Source organism: Mauremys mutica, chromosome 25 (assembly GCF_020497125.1).
Source record: "Mauremys mutica isolate MM-2020 ecotype Southern chromosome 25, ASM2049712v1, whole genome shotgun sequence".
In the NCBI taxonomy this organism is placed as follows: domain Eukaryota; kingdom Metazoa; phylum Chordata; order Testudines; family Geoemydidae; genus Mauremys; species Mauremys mutica.
This window is the reverse complement of record NC_059096.1, coordinates 12,147,473-12,174,216: the sequence shown is the minus strand read 5'-3', so window position 1 is coordinate 12,174,216 and position 26,744 is coordinate 12,147,473. Positions and strand designations below refer to the sequence as shown.

General features: G+C 60.1%; 1 protein-coding gene across 1 annotated transcript; it reads left to right on the top strand.

Moving 5' to 3' along the window:
- Window positions 1–21: 21 nt before the first annotated feature.
- Window positions 22–17,062, top strand: FTSJ3 (FtsJ RNA 2'-O-methyltransferase 3). The gene is made up of 22 exons (XM_044999257.1): window positions 22–285; window positions 1,606–1,777; window positions 2,043–2,148; window positions 3,114–3,160; window positions 3,382–3,461; window positions 3,846–3,945; window positions 4,448–4,642; window positions 4,729–4,844; window positions 7,186–7,290; window positions 7,517–7,617; window positions 7,706–7,786; window positions 7,954–8,097; window positions 8,837–8,972; window positions 9,211–9,407; window positions 10,723–10,837; window positions 11,360–11,450; window positions 12,555–12,714; window positions 13,667–13,743; window positions 14,913–15,015; window positions 15,326–15,509; window positions 15,623–15,717; window positions 16,176–17,062. The coding sequence occupies exons 2-22, from the start codon at window positions 1,711–1,713 to the stop codon at window positions 16,363–16,365; spliced, it is 2,490 nt and encodes an 829-aa protein (XP_044855192.1). The 5' UTR covers window positions 22–285; window positions 1,606–1,710; the 3' UTR covers window positions 16,366–17,062.
- The last annotated feature ends 9,682 nt before the right edge of the window (window positions 17,063–26,744 follow it).

Here is a 26,744-nt window from a genome sequence, read left to right as displayed (position 1 = left end):
TCCGCCGGTCCTTAGCCGCCATCTTGGTGGGGTCTCTCCAGTAACCTTCGGGCTTGCAGGGAGAAAGGGACAAACACCCTGATGAGAACGTTCCCCTGAGTCCTCCCGGGCGCCGTGTTCCCCCGCCGGCCCCGCTCCGCCTCAGCGCCTGGACGCCACTCACAAGATGGCGGCGGGGCAGCGTCGTGACGGAAACGGAAGTGGAGGCGCGCGCGGGGCAGTGTGGGAAGTAGCTGGGCGCGTGCGTGTGGTGTGCAAGCTGCACACACCAGTAGCCGGGCCGGGGTGAGTCGGGGACTGGGGGGGAGGGAGGCGATTTGAGGGGGGACTCGCGTGGGGATTGGGATTGGTGGGAGGGTTGGGAACTCGCGTGGGGGGTGGGGGATAGTGGGGAGGTTGGAGGAACTCGCGTGGGGGGAGTGGGGGATAGTGGGCAGTGGGGGATAGTGGGGAGGTTGGAGGAACTCGCGTGGAGAGTGGGGGATAGGTGGGAGGGTTGGGAACTCGTGGGGGTGGCGAGGTTGGGGGGAACTCGCGTGGGGATTGGTGGGAGTGGGGGACTCGCGTGGGGAGTGGGGGATAGGTGGGAGGGAGTGCGGGCAGTGGGGGAGGGTTGGGGGACTCGTGTGGCGGATAGGTGGGAGTGGGGGGGATAGTGGGGAGGTTGGAGGAACTCGCGTGGGGATTGGTGGGAGTGGGGGACTCGCGTGGGGGTGGGGGATAGGTGAGAGGGAGTGGGGGAGGGTTGGGGAACTGGCGTGGGGGATAGGTGGGAGTGGGGGGGGATAGTGGGGAGGTTGGAGGAACTCGCGTGGGGATTGGTGGGAATAGGGGACTCGCGTGGGGGTGGGGAGGGACTCGCGCAGGGATTGGTGGGAGGGGATGCGGGCAGTGGGGGAGGGGTGCGGGCAGTGGGGTAGGGTTGGGGGAACTCGTGTGGGGATTGCTGGGGGAGGGCGGGGGGAATTTATTTCTTCCATAGCTGCTCCCAGCTGGAAGCCGCTGGCCTGGCCCAGCGCGTTTCCAGCTGGGTCCCTGGGGGCCTCGCCAGGTGCCCCTCCCCTCCCTGGTGCTGACCCCCGGGCACCCCTGCGGTGTGAGGAGCTGCGCTCCTTTGACTCGGTGTTGGGGGTGCTGGGCTGGAGCCAGCGGATGCGGATCTGGTCTCCCCGCTGGCTGGGGGTCTGACAGGTCCTCGCCCCGCTCAGCTGCTGCTCGGGGAGGCGGTGGGTGCGGGTTGCACTGGGGCTTGGGGTCACGCTGCGAGGGGGCCGTAGCCAGCCATGTCATAGGTGGCATTCTGCGATCCTATGGATGTTTTTCTTTATGGGGCGGGACGACATGCGTTTAGAGGCTTGTCCCGCTGTAGACAGGAGTGGGGCTGGTACTGGGGTCCCAGTGGGGGGGCCTCGGACGGAGTCGTGTGGTCACTCGCACCTTGATCCGTAGCCGTCTGCCTTGGAGGGCAGCTGCAGGGAATGGGATGGGAGGGGGGCCTCCCTTCCCCCAGCCCAGTGTTGGGGTGAGTGACGTGCTCCCCGGGGTGCTCAGAGGGGCGATTTGGACTCTGAGTTCAACCTGCTGCCGCTTCCCGTCTCTCCGCAGAAGCCGTGTGCTGTTGCCTGCAACTGGTCGTGGGGCTGCCCCGCCCGCCGGAGAGCGAGCCGAGCCCGTGGCCTGAGCCAGCCTGCGGCTCCTTCACCCCCCAGCATGGGCAAGAAGGGCAAAGTCGGGAAGAGTCGCCGGGACAAGTTCTACCGCCTGGCCAAGGAGACGGGTGAGCGGGGGCGAGGGGCAGCGTCTGCTGAGTCCTGGGGGTGTCTCTGCCCCTCAGCGCCCACATCCTCCCTCTGCCGGGCCACGACTTCCCACGCGTGGCCTGGCCTGGGCCGTGATCTCCGCCACACCTCGTTCTGTTGGTTTCCCCACTTCCTGCCCTGCAGCAGCTGCTGGGGCGCTGGCGACGGCCCCCTGGCGCCTGCCGAGTGCCGAGCTGGGACTCACCCAGACCCCCGGAAAGCTCTGACTCTCCCTCCCTTTAGGCTTTCGCTCGCGATCCTCCTTCAAGCTGATTCAGCTCAACCGGAAGTTCCAGTTCCTGCCGAAATCCCGCGCGCTGCTGGACTTGTGCGCGGCCCCTGGCGGCTGGTGAGTGACCGGGGCCACGGCTGTCCCATCAGAACCCAAGGGACACGGGGGCTGGCAGGGCCCCGGGTGACAGGAGGCAGGAATGTCCTGGCTGGCTTGGCAGAGCTCCAGCCCACTCGCCTGCGCCTTGGGGAGACCCAGAGCCCATGTGCAGCCCTGCCTGCTTCCTGGGCTCTGTCGGTGGCCAACGAACTGAGTCTTGGGGCAGAAGAGGAATTGTGCGGCGGCCCCGTGGCTCGGGGGCAGGACCAGACACTGTCCGACTTCCCTGCTCCCCGGGCTGGCGAGCAGCCTTGTGGCCATCGCAGGCTGCAACCGCGGGGGGGAGCCCTGCGCCTGTCGGACTCCAGGGGCACCATCGCTATCCTGCCCCAAGCCCCGGGTGACTGTCCCGTAGCAGGCAGCGGCTGGCGAGAGCTCAGCGCCCAGTTCTGGAGCTGCTGCTGGTGCTTTGCCGGCCCCTAGGGAAGCACGAGACCCATACTGCCCCCCAGGCCCTGTGTGGGCTGAAGCCCCAGGGAGTCTCCCCGCTCTGGCTCCGCCAGGTGCGGTATCACAGGTGTCTCCCCATGAAAGATGAGGGCAGAGCCCTCCCAGGTAACACCTCTGTCCCCAGCCGAGGCAGCGCGGACTGGGCAGAGGCTGCTGCACGTCGGGGGAGCAGCTCCCAACGCTGCCAGGTCCTCCAAGCTGGATCCCCCCACACTCTGCCAGTTTCAGACCAGCCTGGTGCGGGGGTGACCCCAAACAGCCGTATCCATGGGCTGCGTAGAGACTCGGGGTGCCAGGCCCCAGGGGGTGGGCGCGGAGCCCCACCCTGCCTGGGTTTCTCCTCTGTCGGAGTCAGTCCTGTGGGGCTCGTCTCCTTTCCCGTGATGGTGCTCGTGGGAAGGGGGGGGACCCATGTGGGTCATTATGGGGGGACAAGGCCTTACGCTGTCTCTGGCCCTCTCTCCTCTCCACAGGCTGCAGGTGGCCTCCAAGTTCATGCCAGTTTCCAGCCTCATCATTGGTGAGTGAGGGGAGCCGGGGAGAGGGGCAGGACAGGATGCCCGGGGGGCTGGGCCCAGAAGAGAAGGGGCAGTCGCCGAGGGGCTGGTTGGGAGGGGGACGCTGTCCCTCCTGATGGCTGGGGCAGGCGCTACCCCTCATGGGAGCTGGGGGCTGTTGAGAACGGGGCAACCCCCCTGTTCGGGGCAGGGGTCTGGCAGATGCTGAGTGTCTCTCTCCTAGGGGTGGATTTGGTCCCCATTAAGCCCATCCCCAACGTGGTGACGCTGCAGGAGGACATCACCACGGAGAAGTGTCGCCAGGTAATTCCCACCTCACAACGCCTCCTGAACCCCGACAGTCGGACACTTTAGCGCATCTCCCCCGGCCCTGTTTCTGGGGGGATGAGGGGGGCATCATGTCCACCCACCCCCCAGAGGCCTCTCTGCGGTGGGATCCCCGAGCCACCCACCCCGGTTTCCCTTGGGGGAGTGGGTAGGACCCTTGGGTCTGGCTCAGCCCTGGGACGCAGGCTCTGTAGGCCGGCGGGAGCGTTGGTCTTGGGGTGTCGGAGGAGAGGCCTGGCGTGGGAGGAGGGGCGGCAGGCTCCCTCTGCCCTCGCCCCCCCACTCTGCTGTGGGGAATGTGAGGGGGGCTGTCCTGGCAGGGAGGGTGTCCCAGGCTCACCCCCTGCCCTCGCCCCCCAGGCCGTGCGCAAGGAGCTGCAGACGTGGAAGGTGGACGTGGTGCTGAACGACGGGGCCCCCAATGTGGGGGCCAGCTGGGTGCATGACGCGTACTCCCAAGGTACCTCGCCTGGCGGCCCCGGTCCCTGTGACAGCCGAGGGTTCAGCTCCATCCCTAGTGCCCTGCAGCTGCAGCGCAGCCCCTGGGTCTGGCTCAGCGACCCTGTGTCCCATCGCCCCCAGTGCAGGAGCAAAGGGCCCTCGGGGGCCGGCCCAGCTACGAGGGAGCGGGACCCTCCGGCTGTAGCCCGGCACTGTCGGTCGTGTGCTCCTGAGCAGAGAGCGGCAGGAGGCCTGGGCTCCGTGGAAGTGTGAGACGGACGCCCCGGGGGAGGGAAAGGAACATGCTGCGCCGGGCGAGTGTCTCCTCAGCAGGCCCAGGGCTGAGTCCGGCCCAGCCCCGCCCCCTGCCTCATCCTTCCCCTCAGGTATCACCACAGGCACCATGGGAACCAGAATCAAGCTGGATCCCGCTCCCTAGCCGCGCCCCGGGCTGCTGTACTGGGAGTGAAGGCTCAACGAGGTTGGCTTTGGCGCTGATCCACCTCCATTCTCCACTCCAGCCAACCTGACGCTCATGGCCCTGAAGCTGGCCTGCGAATTCCTTTCCAAGGGCGGCTGGTTCATCACAAAAGTCTTCCGCTCCCGTGACTACCAGCCCCTCCTGTGGATCTTCCAGCAGTTGTTTCGCAAGGTGCAGGCCACCAAGCCGCAGGCCTCCCGCAACGAGTCGGCCGAGATCTTCGTCGTCTGCCAGGGTGAGCTGGGGCCGGGGGTTGCTGAGTGGGAAGGGAGTGGGGGTTGCTGGCTGACACCTCTGATCCTTTTCTTTCCCCTCTCCCAGGATATCTGTCCCCAGATAAAATTGACAGCAAATTCTTTGATCCCAAATTTGCCTTCAAGGAAGTTGAGATTCAGGCCAAATCTGTGAGCGAGCTGGTGACCAAAAAGAAACCAAAGGTACAAATGAGCAGCCTGAGGGGCTTGGCTGTGAGGGGAGGTCCTTTGGGGCAGGGAGAGCAGCCCCTATGGATAAGGAGAGGGGTCCACAGTCTAGAGTGGGGCTGGGGGAGGCTGTGGTGCTTGGACCCTGCCGAGTGGAGCCTGCTGCTTACTCATCCCGTCTGGCTAGTCATGTATATGCTTGACACTTCAAACGTGCTCATTTCCCAAAGCCGAGGAAAACCTATGAGTGAAATTGCCTGGGAGGAAAAATGTTGGCAGGAAAATTAATGAACCCTTTTAAAAGGGTGCGTTACAGGCCAAAAAGCCTTGATTCTACAGTCAAGAAAGAACTTGGCCTAAAATCTCATCCTGGTTCAGTGGTGAAGAGAAAGTGACAATTAGACATAAAAAAGCAATAGATAACACATGGAAAAAAAGGGAAAATGCATAGCAATGGGTATAAATTAGAACTTATGGAGTGTAGAAAGTTGATAAGGGAAGCTAAAGAGATCAGGGTAAACTCCCTGGTTTTCATAGCTAAGGACAATAAAGAGTTTAAGGATATTAGGAACAAAATAAATGCTAGCAATTGTATAGGCCTATTACGCTAGGTGAAGACGGTAAAGGTGTTAATATAGAAAAGGCAGAAAAGTGTTTAATAAATATTTAAAAGCAGCAAAGAGTCCTGTGGCACCTTATAGACTAACAGACGTATTGGAGCATGAGCTTCCATGGGTGAATACCCACTTTGTCGGATGCATGCATATTTGTGTGTTTGCCAAGAAGCAGGATTATGCTTTCATATTACATGAGAGTGGTGAAGTACTTGCTAGTCCGTTAGCAACCAAGGTGGATGTTAAAAAGCATCTACTAGGAACAAACATTTTTAAATCAGCAAGTCACTAGCAACCAAAAAGTCCTAAAAGAGCTGGCTGAGAAAATCTCTAACCTACTGATGGTAATTAATGTCAATTAACGTGATTGGTGGGGGGTTTGGGGGGCTGTCAAACGTAGTTTCATTCTTTGAAAAGTACTTGTCTTAGTACTGCACAACGTTCTAACTGAAAACGTAGCACTGTGCAGTACCTACAAAGCAGTACGTGGATTAAGACCTGTCGAAAGGCGTCGTCATCTAATGGGCGAGTGTCCAGTGGGCTTCCGCGGGGCCTGGTACTAGGCCTGACCTCATTCAATATTTCATCAGTCTGGCAGCAAATAGCAAATGTGCAGCTGAGCCAAAGGGCTAGTCTACACTTACCTGCCGGGTCGACGCGGAGAGTTCGACTTCTCGGAGTTCGAACTATCGCGTCTAAACTGGACGCGATAGTTCGAACTCCCCGCGCGCTCCGGTCGACTCCGGTACTCCACCACTGCAAACGGCGGTGGCGGAGTCGACCTTGGAGCCGTGGACTTCGATTCCGCGGCGTCTGGACGGGTGAGTAGTTTGAACTAGGGTACTTCGAATTCAGCTACGCTATTCACGTAGCTGAATTTGCGTACCCTAGTTCGACCCCCACCCTTAGTGTAGACCTGCCCAAAGATTTGTGGAGTGAGGCATAGCGATTGGGACAGGGTGGTCTATGGAGCGATCAGGAACGCTGGCTGAACTGATCCGTTCAAACACCAGGTGTTTTAATACAGCCAAAAGCAAGGTCATGGGTCTAGGGCCGTCCCTGCGGAATGGGGGCCTGCGTTCTGCAAAGCAGGGACCCTGGACAGGACCTAGGAGTCATTGTGGACAAGCAGATGCCCGTGAGCTCCCGGGTTGGTGCTGATGTGACCCGTAGCTGTGTGAAGAGGGGAGTCGGAGCGGATTTCTGTATGACGCTGCTGGGACCGACGCTGGAGACTGCACTCCGGTCTGGTGTCCGCATTCAAAACGGATGTTGACGTATTAGAGAGGGTGCAGAAAAGAGCCACAAAAGCGATTTGGGGGCTGGCAAACAGGCCGGAGAGTGACACCCCCACAGCTCAGTATGTTTCGCTGATCACAGAGCAGACTGAGAGTTGACTTGACGGCAGTGATTTGATCTTGATGGGGAGAAAATACTGGCGACTAACAGGCTCGTTAAAGGCGACAGGCAGAACGAGAACCCCTGGCTGGAAGCTGACGTTAGACACGTTCAAGTTAGAAATGAAGCAGGACGTGTTTCCCGAGCGAGCGATTGGCCATTGGAACAAACTGCCCAGGGAAGGGAGGGGGCCCCATCTCGGTGTCGTCAGCTCCAGGCTGGAGGCACCACAAGCCGTTGGGCTCCATGGGGGTGTGAGGGGGGGAAGTGAAATGGCTGGGCTAAGCTGATCCAATGGCCCCGCCGGGACTCTACGGCTCTGACCCCGTCCTCCCGTCTCGCAGGCGGAGGGATACGCAGAAGGTGACACGACGCTCTATCACCGCTTCACGCTGATGGATTTCCTCAAGGCCCCCAACCCTGTGGATTTCCTCTCCAAGGCCAACGAGGTGAGTGCCCAGGGCCTGGCCGGCCCCCGGGGGAGCGGAGCAGGGAGAGCCCCCAGCCTGGGCTTGGCTCAGCCCCTCTGCTGGACACCTGCAGTGCACTTAGCAGCACCCAGGGGCTTGCTGGGGGGACCCACGGCCCTGGGCTTGGGGCAGGGGAAGGGTTGTGGGGGCTGCTGGGCCTTGGGAAGGAGGCAGCTGCAGCCTTTCCCCTTTGGCTCCTGTGCAGATCACGCTGGGGGACAGCGAGCTGGAGCGGCACAGCGCCACCACCGAGGAGCTGCGCCAGTGCTGCCGGGACATCCGCGTGCTGGGCCGCAAGGAGCTCAGGTACCGGGGAGTGGGGGCACGCGGCCTGGGCTTGGGGAGTCCGGCACTGCCTGGGGGGCTGGTTCTAACTCGCTGCCTCTCTGCTCAGGGCCCTGCTGAACTGGAGGACGAAGCTCCGTCGCTTTATGGCCAAGAAGCTGAAGGAGCAGGCCAAGGAGCTGGACATCAGGTAGGAAGAGAAAAGTGGCTTCCAAAATCTGCAGCTGCCCCCTCCACGCACACCAGGGGGCGCTGTGACGCCATAGCTCGTGCCCGCCAGCTGGTGGCGCTGGGGATCCTGGCCCAGGGTTGGCTGGATGGGGCAGGGCCGGGCTGAGTGACTCCATCTTCTGGCAGCTTGAGCTCCGGCGAGGAGGAGGAGGGCGGCGAGGAGGAGGCTGGGAAGCCGTCGGGAGCAGCTGGGGCTGGAGCCACAGAGGAGGAGGAGATGGAGCTGAGGCTGGCGGAGCTGAAGGCGGAGGAAGTGGCTGAGCTGAAGAGGTGAGAGCTGCCCTCCCCAGGGGATCTGGGCACCCAGGGGTGGGGGAAGCTCAGTGCCGGGAGCTCCTGCTATGCTGCAGGCATGTGATGGGCCCATCCTCAGCTGCAGGGGGCTCTCCCTTGCCTCATGCGGACAGCCCCCGAGTACCCGTTTGCCCGGCGTACCCCCATGGCTCCTCTCCCTGACCCCCTCCTCTCAGACGTGTTTCTGGGAGCAGTTTCCTTTGGGCTCAGGACCTCTGCCCTTCCCAGGGACCCCAGCCCGGCTCAGACGCTCGCCCACCCCAGCATGTGAGGGAAGCAGAGGCCCTGAATGGAGTGACTGGCCCAAGCTCCCATGGTCTGCAGCAGAGCTGGGAATAGGACCCAGGAGTCCTGCCAGCCAGGCCTTCTCTGACACCCCCCCGCCTGCTGAGAGACCCGGCTCCATGTGTCCCTGGCAGCAGCTGGAGCTCACTGCCGGCTGGCAGCCATGCCGCCCCTCGGGCTGCCCAGTGCTCTGCCCCAGCAGCCAGGGAGGCACCTCGCGGGTGAGGGGATGGTGCCCCTTCCCCCATGACTGTGCAGCTGAGAGCACTACCGGCCCAGCCCCACAGCACAGGGGTCTCCATCTGGGGGAGGCAGTCGGACAGGCCCGCTGGGAGGCAGGCTGGGGCAGCCGGGCTCCCTCATCCCCGCGACGGCAGCTGTGGGGCGCTGGCTGCAGCGTGACGCCCCTCCCCCGGTGGGTTCCCCCCAGGAAGAAGAAGAAGATCCTGAAGGAGCAGCGGAAGCAGCGCGAGCGCATCGAGCTGAAGATGGACCTGCCCGGCGTCTCCATCGCGGACGAGGGCGAGACTGGCATGTTCTCCCTCCGAACCATCGGCAAGACCCGGGTGAGGCTGCGGGGGCGGCAGCTGGCTCCCCACCGGCGTGACAGCCCATGTCTGCTCGGGGCAGAGCCGGGGGGTTGGTGGGGCTCGGGCAATGGGCAGGCCACAGGGGAGTGAGCGGGGCTAGGAGAGTGGTGGGTGGGGGCACTCCCGGGGTGTTGGCGAGGCCAGGTTGGGAGGGAGGCAGGATGATTTGATTTCCCTGGGGCCTGGCTCCTGACCCTCACTCCCTGGTCCTCAGCTGCTGAACGAGGTGGCCAGGGGCGACATGGCGTCTGCGGACGCCTTCCTGCAGGTGCCGCACGAGGACGACGACGTGGCGCTCTCGGAGCAGGACGACGCGGACGACGTGTCTCTGGCCAGCGACCTGGGCTCGGACGAACTGGCCGACGTCGAGGAGCGGCTGCAGGAAGCCAAGCGGGGGCTGGGCCCAAAGAGGTCAGAGCCACTGTGGGGAGCGGGGGGCAGGTGAGGGATCCTGGCAGCTGCAGTAAACTCCCCCCGGTTGGAGCAGCTTGGGGGCCAGCTTGGCCATGAGTAGGGCACTGCCAGATTCACGGCCGTGAAAAACGTGTCACATAAGATGAAATCTGGTCTCCCCTGTAATAACATCTGGTCTGTTGTGAGCTTTTACCCTAAGCAGCGTTTCGCAAACTGGGGCTCCCCACCCGGAAGGGGGTCGTGGCTTTGCCACTCCGACTTCTGCGCTGCCTGGAGAGTGGCGGCTGCTGGCTGGCTGCTCGGCTCTGAAAGCAGCACAGAAGTGAGGGTAGGATGGTATTGGGGGGTCGTCACTTTTGGGGGGGGGGGCAGCATGGGCTTTACATCTTTTGCCATTTTTAAACACACGTTCATGCTTCGTTACAACACCGTGAAATTTACGTATCTGAAACCGGGACAGTCAAGCTTTTAAAAATGCTATGAGTGAAATTTACAAAAACTGTGAATTTGGTAGGGCCGTGGCCGTGAGGGGTGCTGGGCAGGGGACAGCCGCTGTACTCTGGGCTCCCAGTAGGGGGCGCTGTGACTGCCTGGGGTGATGACCGGGCGGATGGAATCGGCCTGCCTGGCCCTTAACTCTTGCAGCACCACTGTGGTGGGAGGCTCTGCCCCTTTCCCAGGGGTTGGAGCCAGGTGGGCAGCTAAGTGCCCTGCCCCAGGGAGCCCTGTGCAAAGCAGCCCGGCCACCCCCACCGGGTCCCGGTCCGTGGCCCCAGGGCTGAGGGCGCCCGGCTGCCCCCCGCCGGGTCCCGGTCCGCGGCCCCGGGGCTGAGGGCGCCCGGCTGCCCCCTGCCGGGTCCCGGTCCGTGGCCCCGGGGCTGAGGGCGCCCGGCCGTCCCCCCGCCGGGTCCCGGTCCGCGGCCCCGGACGCTGAGGGCGCCCGGCCGTCCCCCCGCCGGGTCCCGGTCCGCGGCCCCGGGGCTGAGGGCGCCCGGCCGCCCCCCGCCGGGTCCCGGTCCGCGGCCCCGGGGCTGAGGGCGCCCGGCCGCCCCCCGCCGGGTCCCGGTCCGCGGCCCCGGGGCTGAGGGCGCCCGGCCGCCCCCCCGCCGGGTCCCGGTCCGCGGCCCCGGGGCTGAGGGCGCCCGGCCGTCCCCCCGCCGGGTCCCGGTCCGCGGCCCCGGGGCTGAGGGCGCCCGGCCGCCCCCCGCCGGGTCCCGGTCCGCGGCCCCGGGGCTGAGGGCGCCCGGCCGCCCCCCGCCGGGTCCCGGTCCGTGGCCCCAGGGCTGAGCGCGCCCGGCTGGCTGTGTTGCAGAGGGACCTTCCAGCAGCCGGCGGAGGAGGAGGAGGGGGAGGAGAATCCCCTGCTGGTGCCCCTGGAGGAGAAGTCGGTGCTGGAGGAGAGGCAGACCAACCTATGGTTCGGGAAGGTGAGTGCCCCCACTGGCCGGGAAGTGCCAGGCCTCGAGGTGGGGGGCATCCCAGCCCCTGGGCAGCGGCTCCAGCCTCACCTGGGCCCACCTGCCCTCTGCTGGCTGGAGCAAGGTCTGCGCTGGCTCTGGCCTGTCGCCCTCTGGTGGCAGCACAGTGCGCGTGAGCCGCGGTGCCAGTGGCTGGCAGGAGACTCTTGAGCTCCCCCAGGGAGGCCTGTCGGGCTGGAGAGTTACAGGGGCCAGAGTTTCCCCACATGGGCTGCAGGGACCCCAAGGATGGGGGGAGAAGGGGGGGGAGCGCAGTGAAAGCAGCCCACGCACAAGGGCCTGCGTCCTTGCCTCAAACATCCCCTCACTCCCAGCTCCCCACGTGTCTCCTCCTGCCCCCCCGCCAGCTCCCCACATATCTCCCCCTGCCCCCCATCCCTGCCAGCTCCCTGCCATTCATGTGTCTCCTGCTGCCCCCCCCTCCCGCCAGCTCAGCCCTGCCCTCTGTGACCAGCCCCTCCCCCTCCCTAGGAGGTCTTTGCCGGCATTGAGGACGACGCGGACGAGGCCCTGGAGATCAGCCAGGCGCAGGCGCTGTCCGAGAGGAAGGAGCCGCCGGCAGGTGAGAAGGGGGCCGTGGCGTGGTGCAGAGGGCCGGCTGTCGCTGGGGATGGCGCCTGTCGGGGCTCCCTCCCCACTCTGAACTCTGGGGTACGGATGTGGGGACCCGCATGAAAAAGCCCCTAAACTTATTTTTCCCAGCTTAGGTTTAAAACTTCCCCAAGGCACAAATTCCTTCCTTGCCCTTGGTATCGCTGCCACCACCAAGTGATTTAAACAAACGTTCAGGGAGGGCCACTTGGAGCCCTATCTCCCCCAAAATACCTCCCCAAGCCCCTACACCCCCTTTCCTGGGGAGGCTTGAGAATAACATCCTCACCAATTGGTTATAAAGTGAGCACAGATCACCCCCCCGGGTCTTTGGGACACTGAAAAACAATCCGGTTCTTAAAAGACGTTTATTTTAGAAAACAGATAAAAGAATCACCTCTGTAAGATCAGGATGGAAGATAACTTTACAGGGTAACAAAAAGATTCAGAACACAGAGGATTTCCTCGCTGTTACTTACTGTTTCTGTGATATTAGATGCTTAGTTCAGATATGGCTCGGGGAGATGTTTTCCCTGCCCTGGCTCCTCGCTGCGGAACAAAAACCTTCCCGCACAGATTTGAAAGTATCTTCTCCCCTTCCTGGTCCCTTTGGTCAGGTGCCAGCCAGGTTATCTGAGCTTCTTAACCCTTTCCGGAGGAAGGAGGGATTTTACGCTACCCGCAGCTGTATGTTTATGACAGAGTCCCTGGCAGCCAAGCCTGGGAGGGAGCTGGGCCCCCATTGTCCAGGCGAGGAACTGGCCACGGGGTCACAGAAGCAATTGGAGCCCTGGAGCCCTGACCCGCTCTCGGGTGCGACTGAATGTGGGGAGCGGCTGGTGAGACGAGCTCGACCCTGTCTCAGTCTCCCCAGGGAAAGGGACCCAGCCGAACGGGGCAGAGCGCAGGGCTCCCCTGAAGGTAGCAGGCCGGCCCCAGGCTGTCCATCCAGCCCGCGTGGCTGGGGCCCGGGAAGCAGGATTCCCCCTTATCAGCCGCAATGCCCCTCTCGGCCGTGAGCTCCCTTGGGGGCCTCCAGTCCACCTCACCCACTGGCCTTGCTTGTCACACCCAGAGAACGTGAAGGGGAAGGGGCAGAAGAAGCTGCCCCCATCCCAGGAGGAAGCTGCAGCGGAGGTGGGGCCCAGGGCAGCCGTGGGGGCTGGTCCCAGCGAAGCCCAGGGCGGGGGGAGCAGCGGCGAGGACGACTCTGACAGCAGCAGCGACGAGGAGAGGTGAGGAGCCAACAGGGGTCGCTGGCCTGCCCAATGTGGGGGAGGGGTGGGTGTAGCCGGGGGCCCGGGCCCCCGGACTCTATGCAGTGGAGGGATGAGCTGGGAGGGGGTTGCCCCCCCCCTCAGTCCTGAGCACCGTCGCCTTGGGGGGCGCTGCATGAGCGGCAGTGTCATAGGTCTCACCCCCACTTGGAACTGTTGGGTTCCAATGTGGGGACCCGCATGTATCCCCCCACCCTAAAATCCTAGGGTAGGTCCCCTTTTTGCTGCCACCACCCGGTCGAATACATGGGCCGGGACACCCCTGTTTTCCCCACCTCCTCTTTCCAGAGACGTTCCCTGGGGAAACACAGATCAACTCACAGAGAGAGAAACCTCCCCCCTCCCCTCTCTGCCCGGAGATAAGCTTGTCTCACCACCGAGAGAGAGTTTCTTAGCCCCCTCCCCCTGTATCCACAGTGGAGGGATTTAATCAAATCTTTATAGAAAGAATTTATTAAAAGAAAAACAAGAAAATACAGAATCTCTATGAGTCCAAGCTGGACACTCATAGGGTATAACCTTGCTAAGTTCTGGAGAGAATCCTCTCTCCTTCTCAGTACAAACAATACAGGCAGAATTAAGAATAATCAATAACAACCACACAGAATTGCAAACATAGGATTATTAGATGAGGTCACAAAGTACCTTTCTAATACTCACTATCTTGACTAGAAGAAATTAGTTCAGAAAGATGGAAACTTGCAGAAGACTTGATTAATACATCTGGACCCTTGTAACTCCAAACGGCTAAGAACAACACACACAGAAACAGAGAGAAAAAGTTCCCTCCTAGGAATTTTAAATTCTCTTCCCTGATTGGTCCTCAGGTCAGGTGTTCACCAGGTACTATGTGTTGACCCTTAACTAACTATTCATGACAGGCAGTGACAGCTCCTCTCTTCCCCCGCAGGGAGACGTCGCAGAAGGGAAGGAAGCGGGTGCTGGCCGAGCCAGGTGGCTTCGAGGTGGTGCCCATTGAGGACCCAGGTGAGTTGAGTGGGGGCTGTGTGCAGGGAAAGGCAGCCCTGCTGGGGCGTCTGCACTCCTGGACACCAGCATGGAGCTCAGGGCTAGGTGGTGGGCACAGGCCCAGCTGGTGGGGGAGGGCATAAGGCCATGGAGGTTTCTAGTCCTGGAGGAATTCTGCACAGAATTTATGTGCCCCACAGATTTCTTTGCTTCCCTGCAGAAAAATGACTTTCTGACGGGGAAGCAAAGGGAAGCCCCTAGAGTGGTCATGTGACCCTCCCCAGCGATATGTTTCGGGTTCCCAGGGCAACTGGCAGAGGTAAATCACTGTGGGATGGGGGTGGGACTGGGGAAGACCCGGCTGGTGGCTCCTACCCTGCGCTCGGCTCAGCTGCTAGTCCCGGCTGGGCTGGGTAGGACAGGACTTCCTCTTCCCCTGCACGGCATCCGGGGCTGTCAGAGCCACCCCAAATTTCTCCCCCGGCTGCAGGAAGCTCTGCAAACTCCCCCCACCGCCCTGCATCCTGCACCTGCCGCTCCTCAGCTGCTTGGGGACGGATCCCTGTACAGGGAGCTGCTCCCCCATCTGCCCAACCCCCCGTGCATCCAGACCCCCCCCCATACCCAGACCCTCCCACTGAGTGTCACTCACCCCCCACCCAGAACCCCCTCCGGGTGAGCATCACTCCCCCTGCACCTGGATCCCCACCCCACCGAGCCACCCAGACCCCCTCCCGCTGAGCCCCAACCACCTTCACCTAGACCCCCCTGCAGGGTCCTATTGTACCTAGAACCCCCAACAAACCCCTGTGCCTCCAGATCCCTCGCTGAGCCGCCCGCACCCAGATTGCCCCACACAGAACCCTCTCACCCCACACCTGGATCCCCCCACACTGAGCCCCTGCAGACTTGGATTCTGCTGGGCTGAGCCTGCCGGCCCACACTGGCATGGAGGGGCAGGGCCCTGGGGTGTTTCTGGGGCAGGCCTGGTCCTTGCGCTGCGTCAGGGTTGGGTGCAGCCTCACCGCTGAGTCCATGTCCCGGGGGGGAGCTGCAGGGTGATCTGCCACCTCTGCAGCCAGGGGCCTCCACAATGGTTCGGTGCCCAATGCTCTCGGGAGCCGCCGGGGGCGGGTGGGAGCGTTTGTAGCAGCTTGAGCCCTAACATGCAAGTCTTCTGCCCCCAGTGAAGAGGGCCCGTGTCCTGGACGCGGAGGGGCTCGCGCTGGGGTCTGTCATTGCCACCTCCAGGAAAGCCAAGCGGGACCTGATTGACAACTCCTTCAACAGGTACCGGGGGCAGCAGGCAGGGCCGGGCGCTGGCAGCCAGCTGGCCCGAGCGGGCCCTGGGGGGGTCAGCTGTGATCTTGAGGGGCCCATCCCCCCTTGGTTTCTCTCTCTTGGGGAGAGAACGGGGTGTGTTGCGGGAGGGGGGATCCCTCATTTGACCCCTTCTCTCCTGCCCTGTGGGTGTGAGCTGTGTCCGGCAGTCACTTCCCGTGGGGGTGGTGTCTCTGTCCATTAGCCCCAAGGCGGGGGTGGGGCAGGCCTCTGCCTGTCCCTGGGGCCTGCCCTCACCCGTTGGGCACCCCTCCCCCAGGTATGCCTTTAACGAGGAGGAGGGGGAGCTGCCCGAGTGGTTCCAGCAGGAAGAGCAGCAGCACCGCCGGAAGCAGCTGCCTCTGGACCGGCAGACGGTGGAGGAATACCGGCAGCGCTGGCGCCAGATCAACGCCCGTCCCATCAAGAAGGTGGCAGAGGCCAAGGCCCGGAAGAAGCGGCGGGTAAGTGAGCCGCACAGCTGGCGTCCCTGGGCGGGGTTTCCCTTCCCCTACCCTCTCCTCTTGCTGCCTGGCGGGGCCCCCAGCCACCCCCTGACCTCTCCCGTCTCCCCCAGCTGCTGAAGAAGATGGAGCAGATGAAGAAGAAGGCAGAGGCTGTGGTGAGCACGGTGGATATTTCGGAGCGTGAAAAGGTGGCCCAGCTGCGCAGGTGAGTTACGATGATGTCGGGATGTACAGCGTGGGCAGGGGCTGGTCGGATCTCTCGGAACAGCAGAGGCCGGGCCAGGCCAGCATGGGACCATGAGGCTAGGCAGGCTGCCAGAGCCGCATCAGCAGGTTCCCCACCCCTGCCTCGGCCAGGCCACCCCTGCTTGGGGCACCAGTGCTGGGTCGTGGCATTGAGCCGGGGGGGTCGTGCAGCCAGTGACCTGGGAGGGCGGGGGGCTGGCTGGACGGGGGCTGAGGAGGCAGCTGAGAACAAAGGTGGGGAGGTGGCGGGGGTCCCCCATGTTTTTCTGAGGCTGCGGCCCTGGAGCCGGGGGGCTCAGCCCAGTGCTGTTTGTGCCCCAGGAAGCGTGTGGAGTCCAGGGCTGGGGGTTGCTCCCAGCAGCTGTCGCATTGACACCCGCTGGTCTCTGCTCTAACCTCTCCCCTCTCCTCTGGCAGCATCTACAAGAAGGCCGGCCTGGGGAAGGAGAAGCGGGAGGTCACCTACCTGGTGGCCAAGAAGGGGGTCGGCCGGCGTGTGCGGCGCCCTGCGGGGGTCAAGGGGCACTTCAAGGTGGTGGACAGTCGCATGAAGAAGGACATGAGGGCTCAGAAGGGCAAAGAGAAGACGAGACGGCGCCGCAAGTGAGGACTCTGCCCCGAGGGCTGGGCACGGCCGGCGCCTGGCACCGTGTGCCAGGCTGGGGTGGCTGGACGGCCCATGTGCCAGCCCTGGCCCCAGCTCCAAGTGACTCTGGACAACCTGACCCTGTTCCGAGCCCCCGGCTCCTCAGCCAGAGGAGGAGGGAGTCGCGCTCTGGATCACAAGAGGTCACTTCCTGTTGGCAGTGGAGCCACTTCCTGTCTGCAGCCTCGCGGGAACCGGCTCTGCCAGCCTCTGCTTCGTGCTGCCACTGCCCTTCCCAGGCTTGCTGTGCGGCAGACGATTGGTTAGCCCTGGTCATGTGGCTTCTGTGTTGCCCACCCAGAATTGACAGCTGTGATGAGACTCCCCAGGGAGACGGCCGCACTCTGTACATCCACCTTCCAGCCACACCCCACTGCGTGCGGGTCCCGGTCCCCCCGAGAGCAGGACCAGGAGTGACTCTGGCTTTCAGCCAGGCGTCCCGTGCTGAGCCAACCCGTGCAGTCTGGGGCCTGGCCCAGGGCAGGGGCTTCCTGCTCTGCTTGTCGGCAGAGGGGGGTTCGCTGGGAAAGCAGGAGCCAAAGCTGGGCAGGGGGAGGCGTCCCTGTCCCTGGGGCTTTCTCAGCTCCCCTGTCTGGGCTCCCTGGGGGCCGCTGCTCTCCTGGCTTGCTCTGAAATTAAACCCTGTTCTCTGGGCCTGTTTGCTGTTTCCCGTGGCTTTGCCAGCCTGTTCGTTAGCTCTGGGGCTGGGTGTCTCTTTCGGCCTCCTGGCTCCAGTACCAGCAGGACGCTGGGGCAGGTGCAGCTGCCAGCATCAGATGGGGCAGCTCCCCAAACGAGCCGTGGCCTCTCCCCTTGGGGCTCTCTCCCAGCCCTGCCCATCTTAATAGGGGACCTGAGAGAAAGGCCTGAATTGTGGCTTCTGGGGGCCAGTGGGGTGCTAGCTACTGGGACAGGGGAGGTCGGGAGGCCTGGGACAGAGGCCAGAACCCAGGCTGTGTTGCCAAGTGTGGGGTGGGGGGGAAGGGGGAGGGGGCAGAACTCTGTTTCTCCTGCTCTGGGCAGAGGCATCAGTGTGGAGTTGAGGGCAGGGCGGGAGGGATGTTCTTGGGCTCTGTTTTGGTGTCTCTTCACTGAAACGACTCGGCTTCGTTCTCTCCCCCAGCCTCGTGGCCGGTCCAGACGGGGCCACCAGCTCAGTGACGTGAGGGTCCCTGCACTGTGAGCTCTCGGGAGGCTGCCCCAGGATCTTAGCTGGGGGTGAGAGCACTGGCGCAGCCACCCTTAAATCGGGCGTTTCCCAAGTACCTGACTGCAGCTAAAGCCTTTAACGTGGCCTTGTGCGTGGAGCTTCCGGAGTTTTGTTTTTGTTTAAAAAGCCCCTAATTGGAACCCTGCTGCCCCTCTGCACAGGTCAGCAGCAGGGCTGGAGCCTTTAGAGCAACTGTGCAGACCTGTCACTTCAGCCAGCGGAGCAGCTGATAGCAGTAGAAAGCTGTTGTCCTCCATGTAGACCACTCACTAGAGGGGAGAAATGAGACTTCCCCCTTCACCAGGGGGTTTCACAGCAATGGGACATGGAGACGGAGGGCGGTCAGGGTTCCATTCCAGGTGCTGGGGGGAGTGTTCTCTAGTGGTTCTAGATCCGTCCCCTCTGACTTCTGCCACCGCCCGGCCCCACGTCTTCCTCACCTTTGTGTGTCCTGGTCCCAGTTTCCTTCTCTTCCACGCTGCCTGGGCTCCAGCAGCAGGAGTGTGGAGTCACAGCAGGCACGTTTCCTGCTCTGTCTTTCGGGTGGTCTCTGGGGGCTGGAACGAAAAGTTTGGCTCCACGACTGGCACATGCTCAGTCATTCTGTGGGTTGGGGCATACAGGCAGGCTGGCGCTAAGAGTCGGGAGAGCAGGGAGCATGCTCAGTTCTTGGAGAACTTAGCTGTAAAACAGTGACAAGTCTCTACGGAGCATGTGCAAACAGTTGTTTTTAGAGACTCATATTGACATGAGCTCCAAAGCCAGAGCTCAGCAAAACACTGGCAGGAATCTTTAACCAGGGCAAATCATTGTGTTTTTCTGAACTAGCAGAGCCATGTTACGTGACACCAGCCCATAAATAAATAAAGTGACTGTGGCAGACACAGCTGGAATCCAGTTACAACCTGCTGCACCCAGGGCCTTAGACTGGGATCTGTCAGGCTCCCGGCACCAGCCTGGCCTCTGGTTTGCGAAGTCTCTCAAGCCGCGAGCAGAGCCTGGGCTGAAGAGGAGTCCATGGCTCCTGCCGTGCTGCTGGTGGCCTAGAGAGGCTGAGCACGGGCCCAGCACTCTGGTGGCTGATGTTCTGGGCTGTGCCTGTGTTTAGGGTGGGAGGCAGCCGTGCAAAGGATCAGCTGCTCTAGACAGATACTGATTGGCTCCTTGGGCCGTCCCCCATGGCTGCCTGCAGTGGTTTCGCTCGTGTTTGCTCACACCCTGTTTGGCGTAGTTCTGTGCACCACCTTGCTCATTGCTCCCTTGTGTCCCCTACCCCAGCGCCACGGGCACCACCCGTCTGTCACTCCAGCTGCAGATTGGTGAGCGGTTGAGTTTGAGTCTCCTCAGCTAGTCTCACCTGCTGCCTCGCACAGGTCCCTAAGGCGCAGCCAGCCAGCCCCTGGAATCAGCCCAAACTCTCAGTCCTCAGCAGGTGAAACTCGTGTGTGGCACCGGTGGGACTGAGGTGGCATCACTGCCTGAGGCCCCTGCAGTGGCAGGGAACTAAGTGGGCTGTAGCCATGCAGCTGTCTGATGCTGGAGGTGGAAAACTCGCTGATGCTGCGCTTGCCTCGAGAAAAGCCGGGTGCCTAGAAGACACCCCGTGATCGCAGCTGTGCATTCCTGCCCGGCCTTGTCCCAGGGAACAGGCATCAGCTCGCTGCACGGAGCACCCAGCTGCCGGGGCCTGGCAGTGGGGCCCTCAGTAAAAGAAATACACCCCCCACCAGCTGCTGTAGGGACAGAGGGGGGCAGGTGCCCCAGGCTGGGTCCTGCACCTTCCACCGCAGGCTCCAGACCAGCTGCAGTCGAGATGGTTGTGAACATTGCACGAGTGGCCCTAGGTGACTCTCAGTGTGAGAGCCCCCAGGGAGCTGCCACAGCCTCCCCTCCCCCAGCACAGCACCAGTTGCTGCCTGGCACCTAATCACAATCTCCTTAAAGATGGGCTCAAACCGGCCCCCCAAAAATGACTTCAAGGTGGAGGAAGCTGCTGGCTCTGCCTGCTGTGGACCCACAGGAACTTCACTAGGGCACTGTGACGAAGTGGGAATGTTCTGGCTGTGTTATGTGCATGCTGAGTGGGGAGTATTGACCGGGGAAGGTTGCAGGGGAGTTGGGCTGGGAGGACCTGCACTGGGGAAGGGAGGATACCTGAGCATGTAACCTGAGAACCCAGGAGGGGGGTTGGAGGCCAGGTAACACCTCTGCCCGAAACTGGACAAAGGACAAAGGCTGGGGGAGGAGCTGGGGGGAGGCTGAGGGAGAGGCTGGAGGGAGTTTCAGTTTGGAGCTGGCTGGGAAATGGAGGGGAGCCCTGATGGGGCTTGGGCTTCCCAACAGGGCTGTGGCCTCCCTGGGGCCCCAGATGGGCCTAACTAAAGGGGGTCCTGTTGGCTGTACCGGCAAGACCTGTCTTGGACTGTGTTCCTGTCGTCTAAATAAACCACCTGTTTTACTGGCTGGGTGAGTCATGGTAAATCGCAGGAATCCGGGGGTGCTGGGCCTAGTCTCCCCCCACACTGCGACAACTGGTGGCAGCAGTGGGATGTACTGCACCCCGTGAATGGCACTTCTTGCAGTAAGTGACTGGGGAGCAGTAAAATGAAGGGGGATTGACAGGGACCAGGCGTGCTGAAGAATCAGCAAGGGACGGTTTCAGGGGCCGATTAAACCCCAGGAGTGTGTAACCAGCAAGAAGGACTTTTGCAGTAACAGGGTCCCTTGGGGGATCGCAGTGAGCGGTTCCAGGGGTGGAGGAGTCTGCAGCTCGACCCTGGCAGAGAGGTGGTGACCGCGAGAAGGGCTGGCACACTAGCGGTCTCCCTGGAAACGGGAATGGCAATGTGATGGAGTGTGTGTGGGGGGGGCGGTTCTTGGGGATTTCTGTGTTTTCCAGTGGGTTGCATGCAGAGGGGGTGGGACTCAGTGTCCCCGGGTGTTACTGGTTTAACGAGGTGAGAGGAGAGGGAGTTTGTTGTTACAGAGGACCAGAGAGGGACTCGGGACCCCGGCCGATGGCCTGGAGGATGGAGACCCCAGCGACTGGTGACCCGGAGACCCGGCTCAGGAGACGCAGCCGGTTCTGGCCAGTGGGAGGACAATGGGCTGCGGAGAGAGGACCCCGGTGACCTGACCAGCCGGTTCTAGCCAGAGACGGGCTGAGAGGAGAGGAGACCCAGGCCTTCCTGTTTACCTGGAGAGAAGACAATGGACAGAGGTGGCTTGGGGCCAGGGATATCAGAGGCCCAGCTGGGAAGCAGGGGGACTCGGGGCTGGCGAGAGGAAGCAGGCAGAGCCCACCTGGATGCAGGGACACTGGGATGTGCTGGGCTGAGAGAGGCCAGGCCTGAGGCCCTGAGAGTTTCCTGTGCTGTGTTCAACTCTCAATAAACCTTCCTGTTTTATGCTGGCTGAGAGTCACTCCAGTCTAGAGAACAGGGTTGCATCAACCCCTTCAGGGGTGAGGAGGCCCGGAGGGTCCAGGGCGCGTGGACTCCCTGAGGGGGCCCACGGCAGAGACAGACGTGCTAAGGCTCAGAGAGGTGCGGCTCCAGGAGGTGGAGGGGTCTGACCCCGAGAGAGAGTGGACCCCCGAGAAGGGCTGTTGCACTGGGAGAGGGGCACCCCCCACGGACCGCACGGGGCCACGAGTGGGCACGATCTGTGAGTCCGTGACAGGCGAGCACCCTGGCCTGCGAGTGGCCAGCAGGAAGATGTCTGCCAAGTGCCTTAAGAGTGACCTGGTGGAGCTGTGCAAGCAGAGGGGGTTGCGCAGTGGGAGGCTCACCTGTGATTGCCCAGCTGGAGGAGGGAGATCAGTCGAATGAACTAATCCCTGGCTCTGAGGGAAGCAGCCTGGCAGATGCAGCACAGGCACCAGTGTCTGTCACAGCTGGGAGTGGTCAGCCGGCTGCTGAGGGCTTCCTGAGACCCCTTCTTTCTATGCCTAGGGGAAGGGTGGGAGTGAGCCCAGCGAATACCGAGGGCACCGTGACACCCCTGGCCAGCAGAGAATCCTCCCGGCGACACTCAGCATCTGTGGAGCAGACGCGGCTGAAATGGGGGCTAAAAATGAGAGAGCTGGAGGATCGTGAGAAACAGAGGCCACATGAAGAGAGACAAAGGCAGTGTGAACTGGAGGAGAAAGAGAGACAGGCAGCATGAGCTGGAGCTGGCCAGGCTAAGGAGCAGTGAGCCTCTGGCTGCGGTGAGTGAGGGAGGGCCCAGGACGGCGCGGAGCTTTGATAAGTGCATCCTGGCCCAGTGTAAGGAGGGGGAGGACATGGATGACTTCCTGGATGCCTTTTGAGATGGCCTGTGAGCCGCACCAGGTAGATCCTGCGGACAGGCTCCGGGTTCTCACCCCCTTACTGGACCCCAAAGCTGTGGCATTGTACCGCCAGCTGGGAGAGGAGGAGAAAGGGGACTACAAACTATTCAAAAAGGCCCTGCTGTGCGAGTTTCGGCTGACTCCTGAGATGTACCGGGAGAGATTCCGGGGTCAGGATAAAACCCCTGAGGTCTCATATCTGCAACTAGCCATTCGCATGGAGGGGTACGCCAGCAAGTGGGCAGATGGGGCCCAGACGAAGGGGGACCTGGTTAAACTGATTGTACCGGAGCAACTGTATGAGCGGTGCCCGTCCAACCTGTGGTTGAGGGACAAAAAGCCAGAAAACCCGCGACATACAGCGCGGCTGGCCGATGAGTTTGTGAAGAGACACATCAGTTAGAAGTAACAGAGGAGGAGAAGGACCTCGGAGTATTGGTTGATCACAGGATGACTAAGAGCCGCCAATGTGATATGGCCGTTAAAAAAGCTAATGCGGTTTTGGGATGCATCAGGCGAGGTATTCTAGTAGAGATAAGGTGTTGTTAGTACTGTTATACAAGGCACAGGTGAGACCTCATCTGGAATACTGTGTGCAGTTCTGGTCTCCCATGTTTAAGAAGGATGAATTCAAACTGGAACAGGTACAGAGAAGGGCTACTAGGATGATCCGAGGAATGGAAAACCTGTCTTATGAAAGGAGACCGAAAGAGCTTGGCTTGTTTAGCCTAACCAAAAGAAGGTTGAGGAGGGATATGATTACTCTTTATAAATATATCAGAGGGATAAATATTAGGGAGGGAGAGGAATGTGGACACAAGAACAAATGGATATCAATTGGCTATCAGAAAATTTAGATTTGAAATTAGACGAAGGTTTCTAACCATTAGAGGAGTGAAGTTCTGGAACAGCCTTCCAAGGGGAGTAGTGGGAGCAAAAGACATATCTCGCTTCAAGACTAAGCTTGATAAGTTTATGGAGGGGATGGGATGATGGGATAGCCTAATTTTGGCAATTAATTTGGCAATTGATCTTTGATTATCAGCAGGTAAGTATGCCCAGTGGTCTGTGATGGGATGTTAGATGGGATGGGATCTGAGTTACTGCAGAGAATTCTTTCCTGGGTGCTGGCGGGTGAGTCTTGCCCACATGCTCAGGGTTTAGCTGATCGCCATATTTGGGGTCGGGAAGGAATTTTCCTCCACGGCAGATTGGCCCTGGAGGTTTTTCGCCTTCCTCTGCAGCATGGGGCACGGGTCACTTGCTGGAGGATTCTCTGCATTTTGAGGTCTTCAAACCACAATTTGAAGACTTCAATAACTCAGACATAGGTTAGGGATTTGTTATAGAAGTGGATGGGTAAGATTCTGTGGCCTGCGTTGTGCAGGAGGTCAGACTAGATGATCGTAATGGTCCCTTCTGACCTTAAAGTCTATGAGTCTATGAGGTAGTGGAGTATCTGTAGGGACACACATCTTGAAGAACTACAGTTACTGCACAGGGTGAGTGGTTTCTCTTTCAAGTAGTGTCCCTATGGGTCAGTGGTTCTCAACTTATATACCATTGTGGGCTGCATATGCAGCTCTCTGTGTTATGTGGGCCTCATTCACACAATATATATTCTATCTGTATGGCCCTTAGGATGTCACATGGGCCACAGCTGTGTGCTGATTGGGCCACAAGCAGCCCACGGGCCGGGGTTGAGAACCACTGCTCTGAGTGCTCCACTTCAGGTGGCTACTAAGCAGTACCCTCTAAGGGGAGTGGGGTCTTCAGAGTTGAGTCCAAAACTGAAGACTGAAAAGCAGAGCCAAACACAGCATCAGAAGCTGAGTCATAAATTATTGCATAATATTCCGAAAAGGTATGTGGGGGGTGGGTGTCTAAATTGCAGGTCTACATATTTCAGCAATGGGAAAGTTCTTGAGAGGCTACTGAAGTAGTGAGAGAGCTCGCTGAACAAGTGAATAATCTAGGAGGTTGGCGATCAGGTGACTGATAAAATGTAATGCAGTCAGAGATCCATCTAGAGAGTCTTTGCTTGGGAATTGGAGATCCCTTCGATCTGCCCACAACCGACATGAACAATCTGGGAGATTTTCTAATGGCTTAGTCTTGTCCAAGGGAAAGGCTAATGTCCTTTTGACATCAAGGGTACGTAATACATCCTCCTCATTCAGGTGTGGTTTAGGAAAGAAAACTGGAAGATGAGTAGACTGGTTAATGTGGAAATCTGAGGACATCTCCAGTAAGAATTTGGGATGTGGATGCAATGTGACCTTGTCTTTAAAAAATACTGTGAAGGGGGTGGAGGGTTTGCCATCAGATCCCTCGTCTACCCAACTCTTCAAGCAGAAATGCCATTTTCATTGATAAGTCAAGAAGGGAACTGGCTCAAAGGGAGGTCCTGTAAGGCACATTAGCACTAAGTTGAGGCCCCAAACTAGGGTAGGATATTTGACTCGTGGTATGAGTATATCTCATCATGGGAACGCCTGGTAGCTGGTGATTCTAAACATCAGTGTTGCAGACAAATATGATGTGCACTAATTAAATCAAGACATTTCCTTTCTTTATAAACTTGGTGGCACTGGTATGCTGCCCATGGATCCCAGTACGGCCAATCGGGGGCCCGTACAGCTTAGTTGGGAGCACCCAAGAGTGCCGGGGGTACAAAATGCCATAGGTAGGAGCACTCTTGGGTGCTCTCATCACTAGAATGGAACTTGAATGTTTCTTTCATGAATATGTTCCATCTCCCTAGAATTCTCCAGAAAAATATTCCTCTGATAGCAAAGAGTAGAGCTCTTTACTGAAATGTATGAGACTGATGAGACATCCCCATCATCATCATCACCGTCCATGTCACTTTGTAGAGGTGGCGCACCAGTAGAAGAATGTGGTGATTCCATTGATGAATGTCTGGAGACCTCGGTACCGAAATGGATCAGTACCAAACAAAGGCGAGTCAGGTATCTCTGCTGCCGGAAGGCCCTGTGAAAAGCTAAACTCCTGCAGTACCGACGTGGTGGCAGTACTGAGGAAGCAGCCTGAGCAACGGTGATTGCGACAGAGGAAGCAGACAATATCGTAGGCTTTCTGCATTCTGAGGAATGTTCACTAGCCGTTAGCCTGGTTTTCGGCGGTACCAAAAGGTTAGGTACTGAGGGCCTGGCTGATTCTACCAGTACCGACTTAGAAGAGGCAGACTTCTCCTTTGTCACCCTGATTCCCCAATGGAGACAACCAAAGATCTTCCTGAGCTGGAAAAAACGGTTACTTACCTTTGTAACTGTTGTTCTTCGAGATGTGTTGCTCATATCCATTCCAGTTAGGAGTGCGTGCGCCGCGTGCACGTTCGTCAGAAGATTTTTACCCTAGCAACCCCAATGGGTCGGCTGAGCGCCCCCTGGAGTGGCGCCATAATGGCACCAGATATATACCTCAGCCGACCCACCCGACCCTCAGTTCTTTCTTGCCAGCTACTCCGACAGTGGGGAAGGAGGGTGGGTGTGGAATGGATATGAGCATCACATCTCGAAGAACAACAGTTACAAAGGTAAGTAACCATTTTTTCTTCTTCGAGTGATTGCTCATATCCATTCCAGTTAGGTGATTCCCAAGCCTTACCTAGGCGGTGGGGTTGGAGAGAGATATGGCGGAATGTAGGACTGCGGAGCCAAAGGCTGCATCATCTCGAGACTGCTGGACTAGAGCATAGTGAGAGACGAAGGTATGAACCGATGACCAGGTTGCCGCACAGCATATTTCTTGTATTGGCACGTGAGCCAGAAAGGCGGCGGATGAAGCCTGGGCTCTGGTATAGTGGGCGGTGAGATGGCCCAAGGGAATATGAGCTAAGTCATAGCAGGTGCGTATGCACGCTGTCAGCCACGAGGAGATCCTCTGCGATGAAATGGGAAGACCTTGCATGCGGTTGGCAACTGCAACGAACAGTTGGGGGGACTTGCGGAACAGTCTTGTCCGATCTATATAGAAAGCCAGCGCCCTACGAAGGTCGAGAGAGTGAAGCTGCTGCTTGCGGGAAGATGCATGCGGTTTCGGGAAGAAAACTGGGAGGAAGATGTCCTGATTTTGTGGAAGGCCGATACCACTTTCGGGAGGAACACTGGATGCGGTCGCAGCTGTACCTTGTCCTTATGAAAAACAGTGTAGGGCGGGTCCACCATGAGCGCCCGGAGCTCAGAGACCCGCCTAGCTGATGTGATGGCTACCAAAAAGTCCGTCTTCCAGGACAGGTACAGCAGCGAGCAGGTGGCCAACGGCTCAAAGGGTGGAGACCTGAGCCTATTGAGGACGAGGTTTAGGTCCCAGGTAGGAGTCGGGTGGTGCACATGAGGGTAGAGACGCTCGAGGGCCTTCCGGAATCTAGCAGATAATGGATGAGAGAAAACCATGTGACCATTCTCTCCTGGGTGGAAAGCGGATATGGCCGCTAAGTGTACCTTCAGGGTGGACAATGCTAGGCCTTGCTGTTTCAGGGACCAGAGGTAGTCGAGGACAACTGGGATAGGGAGCTCCGAAGGGCAAGCGTTGTGCGCCTGAGCCCAGCAAGCGAAGCGCTTCCACTTGGCTAGGTAAGTAGAGCGAGTGGAAGGCTTTCTGCTGCTCAACAAGACATGCTGTACAGGAGCAGAGCAGCGCAACTCCGACTCGTCTAGCCACGCAGGAGCCACGCCGTGAGGTGGAGGGCCGTCAGGTCTGGGTGACGGAGATTGCCGTGATCTTGGGTTATGAGATCTGGGTGAAGCGGCAGAGGAATTGGGCTGGCTATGG